Genomic DNA, 18188 nt, shown 5'->3' on the forward strand with positions numbered 1-18188 from the left:
TGTATGTATGTATGTACATATATATGTATGTATGTATGTACATATGTATGTATGTATGTATGTACATATATATGTATGTATGTATGTACATATGTATGTATGTATGTATGTACATATGTATGTATGTATGTACATATGTATGTATGTATGTATGTATGTACATATATATGTATGTATGTATGTACATATATATGTATGTATGTATGTACATATATATGTATGTATGTATGTACATATATATGTATGTATGTATGTACATATATATGTACGTATGTATATGTACATATATATGTACGTATGTACGTATGTACATATATATGTACGTATGTACGTATGTACATATATATGTACGTATGTACGTACGTATGTATGTATGTATGTATGTATGTACGTACGTATGTATGTATGTATGTATGTACGTATGTATGTATGTATGCATGTACATATATATATGTATATACGTATGTATATACGTATGTATGTATGTACATATATGTATATACGTATGTACATATATGATATACGTATGTATATACGTATGTATATACGTATGTATATACGTATGTATATAACGTATGTATATACGTATGTATATACGTATGTATATACGTATGTATGTATATACGTATGTATGTATATACGTATGTATATATACGTATGTATGTATATACGTATGTATATATACGTATGTATGTATATACGTATGTATATATACGTATGTATGTATATACGTATGTATATATACGTATGTATGTATATACGTATGTATATATACGTATGTATGTATATACGTATGTATATATACGTATGTATGTATATACGTATGTATATATACGTATGTATGTATATACGTATGTATATATACGTATGTATGATATACGTATGTATATATACGTATGTATATATACGTATGTATATATACGTATGTGTATGTATATACGTATGTATATATACGTATGTATGTATATACGTATGTATGTATATACGTATGTATGTATATACGTATGTATGTATATACGTATGTATGTATATACGTATGTATATATACGTATGTAGTATATACGTATGTATATATACGTATGTATGTATATACGTATGTTATAATACGTATGTATGTATATACGTATGTATATATACGTATGTGTATATACGTATGTAATATACGTGTATGTATATACGTATGTATATATACGTATGTATGTATATACGTATGTGTATATACGTATGTATATATACGTATGTATATATACGTATGTATATATTCGTATGGATGTATGTATAGATGTATGTATAGATGTATGTATATATGTATAGATGTATGTATAGATGTATGTATATATTTGTATGTATGTATAGATGTATGTATATGTGTGTGTGTGTGTGTGTATATATATATGTGTGTGTGTGTGATATATGTGTATATATATATGTATGTATGTGTGTGTGTGTATGTATGTGTGTGTGTGTATATATGTGTTGTGTTATATTGTATGTATGTGTGTGTGTATATGTGTGTGTATATATATATATATATGTATATATAGTTGTATGTTATGTATTATGTGTGTGTGTGTGTGTGTTATATATATATATATCTATATATATATCTATCTGTGTGTGTGTGTGTGTGGTGTATATATATATCTATCTATATGTGTGTGTGTGTGTCTATATATATGTGTGTATATATATGTGCGTGTGTGTATATATATATATATATATGTATGTATGTATATATATGTGCGTGTGTATATATATACATATATGTATGTATGTATATAATGTGAGTGTGTGTATATATATGTATATATATATATATATACATACCGTGTGTGTGTGTATATGTGTGTGTATATGTGTGTGTGTGTGTATATATATAGATATATATGTGTGTGTGTGTGTGTGTGTGTGTGTGTGTGTGTGTGTGTGTGTGTGTGTGTATCTACTATAATATGTATAATGTGGAGAAAAGGACAAATTTAGATGTCTTTTTCCTGAATAGTTCACTTAATTCATTTGTCTTGAGATCAGATGGCATAGTTTAATGAGAAATGTGATTTTGTGCTATGCAGTGATAGGGGGATGGGGTGCAAAAAAATCTGGGTTTGGTCCTTGGGGAACTTCTGCCCAATTTTTTTTTTTTTGGTCAGGACTTGGAAATTTTACTTTCAATTTTTGTATGAATTTTGGTCACAGATATCGCCAGAATGCACCACAGCCATCTATTTTTTTTCAAAAATTTCCCAGACACCCCTTGTGCCCATATTTGTATTTTCAGGAATTTTCACGAAAGTCCACTTTAATCTCTGTGTTGTACAAGGACAGCACTTTGTCAAACGTAGGCATAACATGTGGGACACTAGGCTCAGTAGCCATTGGAGCTAAAGAGGTGATGGCAGCAGGAAGAAAAAAACCAGCAGGCCCGTGTGAACACACCATCATCTCATTTGACATGGAATGGTTGTGAGCCAAAGCAGATGTAGGCAGAGAGACAGGCGAGAGGCATTCTGGCTCACAAGACACTGATGAAGACTGGGACATGACAGAGTTGAATGAATAAAATCAGGCGGTCACCGGGCTCTGAACATAAGATGACAAACCCATTATGTGTCGGGACTGAGCTGTCGTCTTCTGCACATTCCTCATATGGCTGTCCAAACGCTCCCGAATCTCTGCTGCGGTCCATCGCTGAGGCGCTTTTAACTGAAAAGTTATGGCGAGATTGGGGTCGGGAAAATGAGTGATGAACATCACGACCACTTCAGCACTGGGGTCCTCGACAGATCATCCCCTCCTTCGAAGGCATTCAGTAAATTTGTTAAAGAGCCACTGACACGAAAAGCATGGTTTTTAGTAGTTTTTTTAAATTAAAAAAAAAGGCAGCCGGAATGTACCCATCCGTTTTTTTCACCACACAACATAAATTTGACATACATGTCTTTTTGTAACTCCCGCCATGAAAATCCTATTGAGGGATTTGTTTTGGAGAAGAAGCAGGAAGTGACGTTATCAGCAGGAGCACACTCATTGTGTGTATACCAGTTTTACCTGTTGGAAGGTAGCTCTTTGTTCCTTCATGTTAGTTAAATGCTGGCTCGTTTTATTGCTAGATAGTGTTCGAACACTCGGGAGGATAGATTTACTCTTCACATGGTTCCAAAAGACCCAGTTCATCGTAAAAAACGCTACATACTGTCGAGGAGTCTGTTGTTAGAGGTGATCCACATATCATCTACAGTGAATAAAATAAGTATTTGAACACCCTGCTATATTGCAAGTTCACCCACTTGGAAATCATGGCGGGGTCTTAAATTTCATTGTAGTTGCATGTCTGTATCTGTAGGCCAGTCCCAAGCCCAGATAAATGCAGAGGGGTGCATCAGGAAGGGCATCCAACGTAAAACTCTGTGGAAGAAATATGAGCGTTCATCTAAAGAATCCTATATGGGATTGGTTGTGGCCCGGGTTAACAACGCCTGCCCCTGGTACCGCTAACCTGCAGGGTATTGGTGGAAATTCAGCTACCGTGGGTCGAAGACAAAGACGAGGATGACAGCAAATTTAGAAGAACAGGAATGCACAGAGCCTACAACTGACTGTCGTGACTTTGACTGTTGGGCCTATGATAGAAAAAGCTCAGGAGTTTGTTGACATGATGATTAGGAGAAAGGTTGATATATTGTCCATCCAGGAGACCAGGTGGAAAGGTAGTAAGGTTGGAAGTTTAGGAGCAGGGTTTAAATTATTTAACCATGGAGTAGATAGGAAGAGAACTGGAGTAGGTGTTATTTTAAAGGAAGAGCTGGGTAAGAATGTCTTGGAGGTGAAAAGAGTTATCAGATTGAATGATGAGGCTGAAATTTGAAATTGGTCTTATGTACAGTGTGATAAGCAGCTATGCTCCACAGGGAGGACACGACCAAGAGTTGAAAGAAATTCTGGAAGGGACGAGATGAAGTAGTTCTGACCATCCCAGACAGCAAGAGTTGTGATTGGTGCAGATTTCAATGGACATGTTGGCGAAGGAAACAGGGGCGATGAAGAAGTGATGGATAAGTACGGCATCCAGGAAATGAATTTTGAGGGACAGATGGTGGTGGATTTTGCAAAAAGGATGGTAATGGCAGTAGTGATTTTTTTTTTTTCCAGAAGAGGCAGGAATATAGGGTGACCCACAAAAGTGGAGGTAGAAGCACGCAGGTGGATTATATTTTGTACAGATGATGTAATCTGAAGGAGGTTACTGTCTGTAAGGGGAGAGTGTAGCTCGACAACATACAATCGTAGTATGTAGGATGAGTCTGGTGGTGGGTAGGAAGATTAAGAATACAAAGGATCCATGTGGTGAAAGCTGAGAAAGGAAGAATGTTGTGCGGCCTTTCGGAAAGACGTGAGACAGGCTCTCGTTGGACAGGAGGAGCTCCCGGAAGACTGGACTACTATACCAAAAGTGATCATAGAGACAGGCAGGAGAATACTTGGAGCAATTAAAGCTCCTCTGCTGTATGGGTCATGATTGATGCGTCCTTGGCGAAAATGACATCACAAAGGCATTTCTATTGAACCTTGGACTTGGCCTTGAATCGGGAGAGGTTATAGAGTTAGCCGTCTGATCTAGTTCGACGATAGATGCCCTCAGTGGCTGATCCGAAGGTGTGCTTCAACAGAACAGTGAAAAATATTCCTAACAATGTTGGAGCTAGGACGCAGCCCTGTTTCACACTACTCTTGATTGAGCCATCAAAGATGACAGTGCCAGTCATGCCGTCGTGGAAGGATTTGATGATGTTCAGGAGCCTAGGTGGGAATCTTTTGGCAGGATCTTGAAGAGGGCATCCCTGCTGACTGGATTGAAGGCCTTTGTCAAGTCTATAAAGGGTACAAAGAGCAGCAGTCTTTTCTCCATTTCTCCTGCAGGTGTCTCAGGGAGAAGACCATGTCGATGGTGGACTTGTTGGCACGGAAGCCACAATGAGGTTCGGGGTATGTTCTTGCTACAAGCACCTTGAGTCTCGTTAGCGGAACTTCAGCAAATAGCTTCCCAACAATGCTCAAGGAGATGTCATCGTAGTTGTTACAGTCACACCTGTCACATTTTTTCTTGTATAATGTGACAATGTTGGCATCCCTCATGTCTTGTGGTACATGTTTTGGTCCAAGAGCCTGCATGATGCCATCATACATCCCCTTGATGTTGCCTGTGCTAGCTGCAGTCTGGCCCTTGACGCAGAGCTGAAGCCAATAGTCATTGGCACACCGCCACGCAATTTGGTGGTCTTTGCAGTGGTTTTCCTGTAGTGTCAGCATGTTCTGTTCGTTGGGGCAAGTTTTTTATTGGCAGACATCGTCGCCTTCTTGCTTCAACTGCAGGTCTTATATCCAGAGCATAAGTTTCAAACCAGTTTGCTGATTTGTTGATTTGTTTTCTGAACGATGACATTGCTGAGGTGTACACGATGATACGATGATGATGACATGATGATGACGATACCATACTCTGTCTTCTTGTCTTGCAGACATCACTGAATATCTTCATCGTGAGCGACAGAAGCCAGAGATCCCTCACAATATAAAGGAAGTAGAGGATGAAGAGGTCCACCACATCAAAGAGGAAGAGGAGCCCAATTTAGTGAAAAAGCAGGGGGAAGGAGCACACCCCCACATTAAGGAAGGAGAGAAATTGGATCCTGCTCCTGTTAAAAACGAGGATGCAGAAGAGTACCTTCACATCAGACATGAAGTAGAAGAGGACATCAAGTTTCCATTGATTGGTGTCCCTTTGAGGAGAGTAGATGAAGGTCAAAGTGAGGAGCGTAGAGGGGCGGAGCCCCCAAACAGCAGCTCAAGTCAACACATAGCAACAGAAGGTGATGGAACCCACTGTGGAGGATCACAGCCAGATGGCCTCTTAGCTACCTCATCAGACAGTGATGACGCAACATCACATTCTTCTGACTATGATGATGAAAGGGGACAGGCTCAAATTAATATGACACTTCAGACTGACAAAAAACAATGGAACTGTTCTCAGTGTGGCAAAACATTTGTGAATGACAGTAGTTTGAAAAAACACATGAAAACACACAGCGGTGAGAAACTTTTTGCCTGCTTAGTTTGTGGTCAAAGATTCTCTCGGAAGCAACACTTAAGACACGCAAGAACCCACAATGGTGAGAAACTTTTTTCTTCTTTAATTTGTGGTCAAAGATTCTGTGAGAAACAAAACTTAATACACACAAGAACACCTACTGGTGAAAACCTTTTTCCTGCTATTTTTTGGTGTGATTTGCTTGGTTGTGAAAACGGGAGAAAAAAAACGAAGAACCCACACCTGTGAAAACTTTTTTGTTTCTCAGTTTTGGGTCAAATATTTACTCAGGAGGGAAACTTAAAAATACACACAAGAACACACACGAGTGAGAGTTTTTTTTCCCTGCTCAGTTAATTGGCAGACTCTTTTATCCGTGAATGTGCTTTGTATTTTCTGTATAACTTTTTCATATAAACTGTTCAAAGAAAGTTTTTATGTTAGATATCGTAGTAGTGGTCATTTGTTATACAAGCATTTGTAAATTTGTGTTATGAGCCATAATTCTAGTTTGCCAGATATCAATGTTATTGGATACAGCAAATGGAAAGGTTAAATGGATTCATTGACTTCGGTTTTGCAAGTTGTTTTGCTTCCAGTTTCATAAGTAGTGATGGAAATGACAAGATAATGTTACATGACTGTCATTTTTCAAAATTGGCAGTGGCTTGGCTTCACTTAAAGTACATTGGTTTTCATTCAGATATTTTTAATGTGACAGACCTTGTGATATAATGACTACTACCACAATGTGAGGTTATGCAAAGCCCAATTTTTTTCTTTTACTTTTTACAGGTAAACCAGCAGGTCTTTTTGATAAGAGACATTCTGATCGGGCCCCTTCCCTAAAGCTTGCTGCAGAAAAGTTTAACAGGTCATCAAGGGTACAAACACATAAATCTACAAAACATATGACAAGGTCCAAGCAAATGCAAAACAGAAAACACCCAACTGCACAAGCTCTGTTGGAGTTGTCATGTATACAAGGTGAACATTCATATGCAAAGCAAGCCACACATTCAGAAACACCTGTGACTGACTCATCTTCAAAATGTGTGGACAAGTCATCATTATCAGATGATGCGACATCATCTCGATCAAAAAATTTAACATCTGAATCTGCTGAAAAACAATCGTGCAGTTCCCAACAATGCAAGATGAAAAGTGAGGGATATCAAAGACTTTTAATTGAAAATTCTAATCTAAAATCTGCATTAGGCAGATCGAGAATAACACAGGAGACTTTCAAAGACAATGACAAAAAGGTGAACTATTATACAGGTCTTCAGAGCTACAAAACATTGATCGCTATTTTTGAATACATTGAAGAATTCATTCCAGAGCGTACACACACACATCGTTCTTTAAGTAAGTTTCAAAAGTTCATTTTAGCCTTGATGAAACTGAGACACAATTTTTTTGAACAAGACCTGGCATATAGATTTGATGTGTCTCAAGCAACTGTTTCTTCTACATTTTTGTCTGTTATCCATGTTATGTACATCAGGCTACAAAGATATATTTACTGGCCGGAAAGAGAAGACTTGAGAATGTCAATGCCGCTAGAATTTAGAAAATATTTTTCCTTAAAAGTGCGTGTTATCATTAGCTGTTTGGAAATTTTGATTGAGAGGCCTTCAGATTTGAAATCCCGTGCTCAAACATGGTCGTCTGATAAGCACCACAACACTGTCAAATATCTTCTTGGAATGACTCCTCAGGGTTCAGTTTCGTTCATTTCAAAAGGTTGGGGAGGTCGTACAAGTGATAAGTACATTACTGAAAACTGTGGGTTATTAAAAAAACTTCTTCCAGGAGATGTAGTGCTTGCATATCGTGGTTTTGACACAAAACAGTGTCTTGGTTTTATGTGTGCTGAGGTAAAAATACCTGGATTCACCAAAGGGAGATCTCAGTTGCCAAGATTAGAGACTGAGAGAACACGCAGTATTGCACATGTGAGAATTCATGTAGAGCGTGTTATGAGTTTAGTTAGAAATAAATACACAATCTTATCTGGAACATTTCCAATGGGTTATTTATTAAGTCCAAATGGTAGCACCCCTGCAGTAGACAAAATTGTAACTGTATGCTGCTGTTTGGCTAATTTTTGCGCTTCGGCTGCACCTTTCAATTGATGTATAGTTTGCAAACTTTTTTTAAGCACATAGAAGCTGTTGTATTTTACTTCATAGTGTAACCATCAACATTTTTTGGATCAAAATGATTTCCGATTATAAAAGAGAGCAAAATTCATATAGCTTGTTAATAAATGAAATATTTGACTTCCTTAACTGTTCATTACCTGTTTTTTTGTTCTATCCCCATTATAGAATTCAAAAATCAATAATTGCTTACGACCTTTTAAATTTAATAAATCCCTTCAAAATTTCAACTCCTCTATAACTGTGTACAAAAATGACTTTTTTTAATACACTGAATAGAAAAAAGAGATGAATAAACTTGCAAAAAAAACACGAAAAACTCAAAAAGTTGTACTTTACCATTGTGCGCTAGTGTTTGAAAGCAGTTGTGTGTGATTCGGTGAAGTTTGAGTGTTCAAGGGAAACGACAACAATCATGGGTGAAGATTGACATCCCTCCTAGCCATTGAGATGCCAGGAAGATGCTCCGTGATAGCCAATAGGGAGAGGAGCTCAATTGCGCATCTTTCAAACAAAGATACAGGGTGTTAATGTTGGGTGGAATTTGGAGGCTGCGAATTCAGCACCTGTTTTTTGCCATACGTATCCTGAATTGTCCTTAGTAACTAGATACAGTGGTACCTCTACTGACGAAATTAATCAGTTCCAGAAGTAATTTCGTAACCTTAATTTTTCACAAGTTGAAGCATTTTATATGTAAATAGCCCTAATCCATTCCAAACCCGCCCCCTCCCGCTGGAACCAAAGTACATAATGTAAAGAATAATAATAATGTATGCTCATTTACCTTTGTCGTTCAGCATTGATACGAAGAGAAGGGTGAGTGACAAGCAAAAGGCATTGTGGCGGACGAAGGAGGAGGCACACACACACAACTTAATTCCACTAAAATGAAAAAAATTACACAAACTGTAAATTCAAAACAGACATTACCATCTTTAACTTTTTTTTCAACTTCCAACATTTTTTGAAGTACACATCCAAAGATGTTTGCCTTTGACGGCTTTTAATAATCTTGCGAAAATGTCCAAGGCAAATGTCATCGAAGTGAACGATAGTACGACTAGTTAACTAGTTATTTTGAATAAACTTGTAAATGTCATGGAATTTCGGCAACACTTCTTTTATTCTGTTTGACGGAATAGTGGATGCCTCCTTCTCTACACCGCAAACTGCTCCTGCATCGTTGTGTGTTGCATCGCCTCCAGCTCCTTTAGCTCCTCCGTAGAAAGATCCTCATCGCGCTCCTGAACCAACTTGTCGATGTCCTTAGCCTTTCCCAGCGAAACAGTTTCCTCAACTTCAGGTTCAACCTCCACTTCAATCCTATGAAAATCCTCTGGAGAAAGCGCAAGAGGCCACATGCACCCATGCCTTTATCATATTTCAAGCATTTCTTGTTTTGTTTTGATTGACAAAACAACTCGTTTTCTTTTCACTGGCACTGGCCATCCGTTTCTTGGTGGTGGTTATTCTGCGAAGAAGTTGTACAGTGCGAGTGCGTGAGCGTATGACAGTGGATTCGGTGACGAAAACAAGTGCGTTACGAGTCATTGACGTCCCTCCTAGCCAATGACGTAGAATTAAAAACCAGACCCCGCACAGGCCGGTATTTCGGCTTCAACGTCCGATCAGGGCAAAACATTGCTTTGGGCACGATTTCCCTGTAGAGTTGACATCCTAACAATTGTACATCGTGAAACATAATAACATTAAAATTAGTTGGAATAGCTTTTTTGGTGTTAAAATGGTTAATTCATGTTGTGCTGTTCACTGTCAAAACCGTGCAAGCGGTCGCAAAGAAGTAACTTTTCACCGGTAAGTGTGTTTCACTTTAACCTTCATTAGGCCGTAGGCTTGAACTTGAAGCTTGGGTAACATTACTTATCCTGAAATTTATGAATGACTACTTTTTATTATTAGTCACAGCTTTATTTTATGACCCAGTGTAACTAGTTATTGGATAGGACTAATAGTTTGATGTGTACAACATTGCCACAGAAATTATATCTTGAGAACTTTTTATATTACTCCAGAATACCATCAGATAAGCATCGTCAGCTATTATGGGTGAGTGCCATCAACCGCATTGGTGCAGTGACGAAGATGCAATGGGTGCCATCAAGATCTGATTTTGTTTCTTCTGAACACTTCAGAGAAGAGGACTTCTATCTCTCCAAGCACAGGCATTTGAAGCTGCTCAAGAAGACTGCGATGTTACCTGTTTTTTTCTTGGAAGCTGGAGGTAGGAACCTATAATACCGTAGACTCATATCTGTATAAATGGGTATTTTATAGTGTGTTTTTATATTCAGAAAAACCACTTCAGGCCAGCTAGTCACAGAAAGTACTTCCCCCTTGGAATCCATGAAAGAGCAACCAGCCCCAGCAAACCTTGGTGCTTGTGTGGAGGATGTAACTTCAGATCACAGTTACGTCTTCCAGCTTGATACCCTCAAGCAGAAGTACCATAACGCCCTCCAGAAGCTAGAGGAGATGCAGAATGATCTCCACAATATAAAGCGTCGGGGGATGCTTGCCAAGGTCTGCATTGGCAAGATGTTACATGACCTGGCAGAGGAGAAGAAGCTGATGATAATCTCCAGATGCTGGAGGCTTACAAAGGTACGTTTATTTCCATAAAAAGTGATGGGCATAATACAATTTTGAAAGATAAAAGCTACTGCTTTTAAGAACTTTCCAATGTTTATAGTAAACTGTGTTGCTAATATAATCAAAGCAGACCTACTTTATGGTTTGCTATATTGTCAATATTTATAATCTGTTCAAATTCTAGACATCCCTATGGTGTTGTTCAAGAGACCTGCTCATGAGTATTCTGAAGACCAGAAGCAGTTTGCAACTTCACATTTTTACAACTCAAAAGCCTATTAGTTTCCACGAGAGAAACTTCATCTACCACACCCTGCAACTATTTGACGGTATGTTTATTGTATCTGTAAGTGTACATGTGCAGCTTTGCTGTATGTACGCTTGCCCAAATGAGGGACCTGGTCCCTAGACTTCTTTTTGTTGTTCTTGTTGGATAATACAATTCACATTTTGTTCTTGTGTTACGTTATAGATAGGTGAGTAGCATATATCAGCCAAGCCTTTGGGTCATTGTCATGTTGAAAGACCCAGGCACGACCCATTTTCAATACTCTGACTGAGGGAAAGAGGTTGTTCCCCAAAATCTCACAATACATGGCCGCGGTCATCCTCTCCATAATACAGTGCAGTCGTCCTGTCCCATATGCAGAAAAACACCCCCAGACCATGATGCTACCACGCACATGCTTCACAGTAAGGGTGGTGTTCTTGGGATGGAACTCATCATTCATCTTCCTCCAAACACGGTTAGTGGAATTATGACCAAAAAGTTTCATTTTGGCCTCATCTGACCACAAAACCTTCTCCCATGAGTCTTCTGTATCATCCAAATGGTCATTGGCAAACTTGAGGCGGGCCTTGACATGTGCTGGTTTAAGCAGGGGAACCTTCCGTGCCATGCATGATTTCAAACCATGACGTCTTAGTGTATTACCAACAGTCACCATGGAAACGGTGGTTCCAGCTCTTTTCAGGCCATTGACCAACTCCTGTTGTGTAGTCCTGTGGTGATTCCTCACCATCATTGAGACCCCACGAGTTGATATCTTGCATGGGGCTCCACTCCGATTGAGATTGATCGACAATTTAGCTTCTTCCATTTTATAATGATTGCAAACACTTAGCAAAAATGGCGGCGCAGGAAGAAAAGAATAGAGCGAAATTGTCCGATTTACCATCTGATTTCTCACTCGCATTCTTAGCGAATAGTGAAATATCGTTGAAAAGCAGACAACAGGGCTTCAAGTATTTCAGCGAGTGGTATTTCAATGGTATTTCCATGCATATCGATGGAGAAACCATCGATATTAGCGCGAGATCTTTCCGGAGTCAGAGGAAGACCGAGAAGCCACATAATATAATATATTATAACCCAAAGACGAATTTGTCATTGACAGTTTCCTATTTTCGTGTTACTTATCACACTTGTGTGCAGAATCTGTATAGCCTTTTGTGAACCGCCGTATGAAGGAAAAGAAGGCGAGGCTTGATTTACGAGTTGTTTCTCTCGTTTTCTTTGTGTAACGTCACGCGCTCCCCTCAATAATTATTCTTGAATTAGTGGCGAACCTACGTAAGTCCTGACCGAGTATGACAATCACTACTTTAGTGTCCTTAAACATCCTTCCTTCAGTCTTGGTGTCTCGGTGCACGTCGAAGGCTTTTAGGACTCGCTAGTCCGGTTTAGCTTAGCTCACCGCCAACAAAGACACGTTTGTGCAGTCAGGTCCTCACAAAATATCGCTCAACACAGATCAAGTGTGTCAATCATTCACACGTAGCTATGTTATGCAAGCGAAGAACTGCTAATTCATTTATATGAGGCATGTATTGAAAATCAAATATAGGGCTTACCTTCGTGCGAACATATCTGTTCCGGTTGATTTTAGATGGATTCAGTTGATCATACGATCTTCCACAAAGTTTGATCCATCGAAGACATTTTTCGTACTCGGTCTTCTGTTCCGGTTGATTTTAGATGGATTCAGTTGATCATGCCGTCTTCCACAAAGTTTGATCCATCAAAGACATTTTTCGTACTGGGTCTTCTGTTCCGGTTGAGTTTAGATGGATTCAGTTGATCATGCCGTCTTCCGCAAAGTTTGATCCATCGAAGACATTTTTCGTACTGGGTCTTCGGTTTTGGAAAGGGTGCGAATTGAACTCCACCAACTAGCCTTTCAGGGTACCTGTCGTCACTATTAAAAATCCGTGACTACACCTCTTAACCATATCTATTGTTAAAGAACCCAAATACGCGATAAAACGCTAACAAAAGCTATACTGGACCATGCAACGTTGTCTGAGGTAACGGTGGACGCCAAAAGGGGCATGGTTTATGCAGATCTCTGGCCTCTGATTGGTCAGCGACGCGGATGATGCAATTTCTACGGAGGGGTCAATTGATTCAATGACCTTCTGTCTTACCTAACTAAAGGGTTCAGTGACTTTTGGCCAGCAATGTATTTTTGCCCCAATAGTTGTGTACACATCAGGTCCGGAGCGTTACATGGTAGTGACACATCTAAATCTATGCTTCTATTTCTCTGCTCTTGGACATTTTATTTCAAGTTACCCCCAAATTTGCTTAAGAAAAACAGCAACTTTTAAAATGATTTGGTTCAAGATATCCTATTTCCAAAATGCCAGACACAACATAAATAATAAACTGTTCTCTTACGATCTATAATGCAGCATCATTACCCCCTTCCCCAGGATGAATTAGATGAGACCATCCGTGTGTGGGATGCACACAGACCGTCGAAGAATCCCAGGGTACCCAGTGCCCATCCCCAAATCATGTACGCATTCCCAGAACTCTACTCAACTTGTGACTGCATATCCCCAGTTGACAAAATAGATGTACAGTTGTGTTGGAGTGACTGCAGATTTCGTCCAGCACTGCCATGGGACAGACATCTACAACATCTGCAATATTCTGATGGTGGAGTCACAAATAAATCTTCCAGCTGATCCTGATCAGGCATTGGATCTTTACCTCCATTTGAGGCATGAGATAATAACTGCCCTCTAAGTTGAGACCTAACTACCTTTGGACTCCGTAACTGAACATTTGTTTAAACAGGTATTCACAATCCACCATGGTTTATTGCAGGGCTGTCAGCTTTTTTTTTTGGTTGAAGGCCACACTGTGGTTGTGGTTTCTCTCAGAACACCACTTTCATTGTGAATCCCCGTTAATCTATTATACCTATTTTAAAATATATATATACTGGCCCAACAATTGTTTTTGCTTCATGTCTCTGTAGATTCTCTTGCATCCGGTCAGGATAACCCACAAAATGTTTAATTGAAACAATTGGGTTCTTCTGATTTTCCAAACCTGTAGTGATCCGAGCCCATAAAGCTGTCTTTCTATTTGTATCAAAAATTTATTTTTAAATGCCTTTAAACCAACTGAACAATTAAATAAAAGGAACAATAAAAACATGCTAAATGAGCAAATGGTGCTTGAAAGAAGTTAACATCACTTTTTAAAAGCCTTTCACCTTCTCTTGAACCTGAGAAAATTGTCAATTACAATATTCTGTTGTAACGTATTACAGCACACGTACTTAATGTAAACAATTTGAAAACAAAAACCGTTGTCCCATATGAAAGAACAAAGTGCTTTGAGTGACAAACATAACTTCATGATATGGATCCCTTGCTTTCATTACAAAATATCCATTGTGTAGCAACACAACAACACAGGTAGTTAACAATGTAAACAATTCACATATGAATGAACAAAGTGCTTTGAGTCACAACCATAACAACTTCATATGATATGGATTCCTTGCATTCATTACAAAATATCAATCATGTAGCAATCACCAGACAGAACATTGTCAAACTCTTGGCGAAACTCAGGGTATGAGCTGTAGGTACAAGGTAATTCAAGTTCTTATCCACAGGTGTGTTCTACAGGTCTTAGACTTAAACCATACAGTCTATTAAATGTAATTTTCAGTTTTTCTCTTGCACAGCACAGTGGCTCCTCTGCAAAAGTGCGAGAAAATTTCAGGTTTTTGTTGGTCGATGCTTCTCACATAGTGTAGCAAATGGTTGAGAGCTGTCTGCTCTTGCGGATTTCGTGTTTCAATTGATGGTTTTATCATCTGGGCCACTTTCTTGTTTGGTGGCCTCTTGGATTCATAAAGGTTCATTATGTTTTCTTTTATTAGCAATGTTGTCACAGATTTGTCAATACTGGAATGGAAACAGTCAATTATGTACTTAGGTTCTTGAAGAACTGCTTTATCTGCAACTTTTAGAGTGGCAGCTCGTATGTTGTCTGTAGAGGGCAGGCAGTGTGAACCCATTCTTGAAAAGATTTCTATCAGGTCTTCCATAACACTGTCATCAATGTTGCCTTGAATGACTTTTTCAAGTGATCCTCGCTCACTTTCTGAAAATGACAAGAGTTCATCATCCACTGAACCAAGTCCTTGAAAACAAGCAAGAACAAAAGGCGGTGACAGTCTGATAGGTAAGATTTAGTGGTCCCGGTATCATTTCAACCAGACTCTTCCAAGCGCTTGCCATTTTTGGAGAGAATAGTCTGGCCTGAGTCTGGGAACTCGTTCATCGCACCCCTCACACTGTTCCAAAAAATCTTCCCAGAATGCAGAATATGCCTCTGCGGATACACCAATAATGTCCACCGCTTTTTCACTCGTGAACTCTATTTTCAAATCACTATTTAGGACTTCTGGTGCCATAAAGACACTAGGAGAATTATCAACTATGTTTGCACAAATACATACTCATCAGTTCATCCAATAGTGAACAAAATATTATTCAACAACAAAAAAAATACTGTCCCCATTCCAAATTATTGTATTTTTGCATTGTCTCATCACTTTAATCATCCAAAAATGTAAATAGACCAATGTAATATGTGAATTTAAAATGATGTTTTCAATGGTGATTTTATTTATTAGACAGAAATGTATCTCGGCCCTGTGTGTAAAGTAAATAAAGTAACAAATTTGGAAAGAGTTTCAACGGTCATTTCTAAATCTTTAGGATTCCAGAGAAACAAAGCAAGAGCGTCTATCGTCAAATGGAGGAAACATGGAACAGTGATGAACCTTCCCAGAAGTGGCGCCCTACGAAGATTACCAATAAAAATAGCAATTGTGATCAAGGATGCCACAAAGAAACGCAAGAAAACTTCTAAAGAACTTCAAGCCTCCCTTTCCTCAGTTAACAAAAAGGAACCAATGGCAGACTTCAAAGGTCAAAACCACAGATGCTCAGGAAGAACATAAATGCTTCCCTTACTTTTACAGAAAAACAAAGGATCTGAATGATTCCCAAGACTTTTGAGAGAATATATGGGCTGATGAGATAAAAATTTATTTTATTAAATATATATCATAGCCGACCTGTAGGTAGCACATCATGTAAAAAAAAAAACACTATAAGGAGTCAAACATGGAGATGGTAGTGCAATGGATAGTGTTGGAAAACTGTGATGATGTGATTGATGGGGACCATGAGTTCTCCTCTTTACAAGAAAAGGCTGGTGTTGAATATTCAGCCATCAGTTTGTGATCTCAAGTTGAAGCGCACTTGGGTTCTGTAACAGGACAATGGTCCAAAATACACAAGCAAATCGACTTCTGAACAGCAAAAAAAAAGGAAATTAAATGTATTGGCATGATCTTAAAAAAAGCTGTTCATGTTGAACTAAGACAATTCTGCAAGATAGAAGAAAAATATCTCCACAGTGATGTAAATACTCAACAGTTATAGAAAATGCTTGATTTCAGTTGTTGCTGCTGAGGGTGGCCCAACTAGTTATTAGGTTTACGGGGCATTACTTTGTCATATAGGTCCAAGTAATTTTTAAGATTTTTTTTTCTTCGAATAAACAAAACCAGCATTTAAAATAGCAATTAAAATTCACTTTGGTTATATTTGATTAATATATGGGGAAAATGCTTCTCTTAAAAAGTATGAGGGTTTGAGAAGAGGACCAATATTTTTTTCACAGCACTATAGGCAATACATTTCTTTGCCGTGTTGGGTTTTTATTGTTTTTTGTTTTTTTAGCAATGTTATAACTTCATTCTACACCTACTATACCTGCATCCTGTTTACCTCATATGGATTCCAGGAAGGAAAGGTGGAATCTTGGTCATCGTCACCACCAGTAATTGGTCCAAACTGTACATCATCGTCAGGGGATGCTTCTATGACAAGGGGTGGATCGAAAACGTCACAGAACCATTGTTCACCATATTCATTTGACAGTCATTAAATGGCCTCCCTCATAACCATGGATGCCTGCTGACTGTCCAAGAGCTACAGAAGATAGAGGATGAAGGGCTTCTGTGTTGGTCATCTCGGACATTGAACTTGAGTGATTCATTTGCTCTCCTCTCCGTTATTGATGACAACAAAAACAGCGAAAAGCATATCCAAAGTAAAGTGACATGGGGAAAAAAAACGTTTCCTCACAAAATCCAATCCCATGGAAGTTTTGCAATGAACTCTGAAAGTTTATTCCAAGAACAAGCACATTTTTTTTCTTTTTTCCCCAATTTACATTATGGGCTCCAATTTGCTCATGTGTAATGTAGATGTAACATAATTGTTACTACACGAAACTGAAACTTTTGATTACATTTTTGTTTGAATTTTAAAAAATATTGTTTAAACGATTTGGCAAGAATTATTCCAATGCCTGTTCCATACAGACTATTCCGTGGTTTACCTGCATTGAGCAAGTGAGTGCTGGATCTGGAGCAAAGAAGCTTTCTGAGTGAGCCACTTGGTTGTTTCTAGTCCTGCTGTGCTGATGTCTGTAAGATTATTTCCTCAAAGATTGTCTCTGCAGTGGCAACAATAAACAAAGTTGTTAGCAGATTAGCACATTGTAGATTTATATAGTCATGCTTCCCCATTGTTGCTCTTTTCCCCCCAAATATAGGTGATGGGACAGTCAACGACAGGTTAGAGCATCTGCCTCACAGATCTGTAGACTGGGGTTCAAATCAGTGTAATTCCTGCCCCAAACGCCAAACTTAAAATGGTATCTTTACTATTTTGATATGTGCAATACCCTATGTACTGTATTAAAAAAAACGTGTAAGAGAAGCTGCCTTACCTCCATTGGTGGATCATCTGTGGGCTCAAAGTCCGAGGATAAATCAGAGAGCTGTATTACTTTGGTTTTGGAGGTTGTGTGAATGCGCAGCATGGCTAGTTTACTTTGCTCGTATAGCTGACCGACAGTGACATCACGAGCCACTAAATTATGACTATAGTCACGTATATCAAAGTAAAAGTCTTCACATGGTCCTTTGAGC

The 18188-nt window shown here is 38.6% G+C and overlaps 1 protein-coding gene across 3 annotated transcripts in view; it reads left to right on the top strand.

Annotated features, from left to right (window-relative positions):
- LOC133493620 (uncharacterized) overlaps nt 1–10498 on the top strand; it is a 31592-nt gene extending 21094 nt beyond the window's left edge. For 2 of the 3 annotated variants that reach the window (XM_061807176.1, XM_061807175.1), the window contains exons 3-4: nt 5517–6170; nt 6884–10498. In XM_061807176.1, the coding sequence (XP_061663160.1) occupies nt 5517–6170; nt 6884–8226 (1997 nt within the window). In that variant the 3' untranslated portion in view covers nt 8227–10498. The remainder of the gene's footprint in view (nt 1–5516; nt 6171–6883) is intronic. The other variant, XR_009793062.1, reaches the window with a different exon arrangement.
- The last annotated feature ends 7690 nt before the right edge of the window (nt 10499–18188 follow it).

This window comes from Syngnathoides biaculeatus, chromosome 20 (assembly GCF_019802595.1).
Source record: "Syngnathoides biaculeatus isolate LvHL_M chromosome 20, ASM1980259v1, whole genome shotgun sequence".
Classification (NCBI taxonomy): domain Eukaryota; kingdom Metazoa; phylum Chordata; class Actinopteri; order Syngnathiformes; family Syngnathidae; genus Syngnathoides; species Syngnathoides biaculeatus.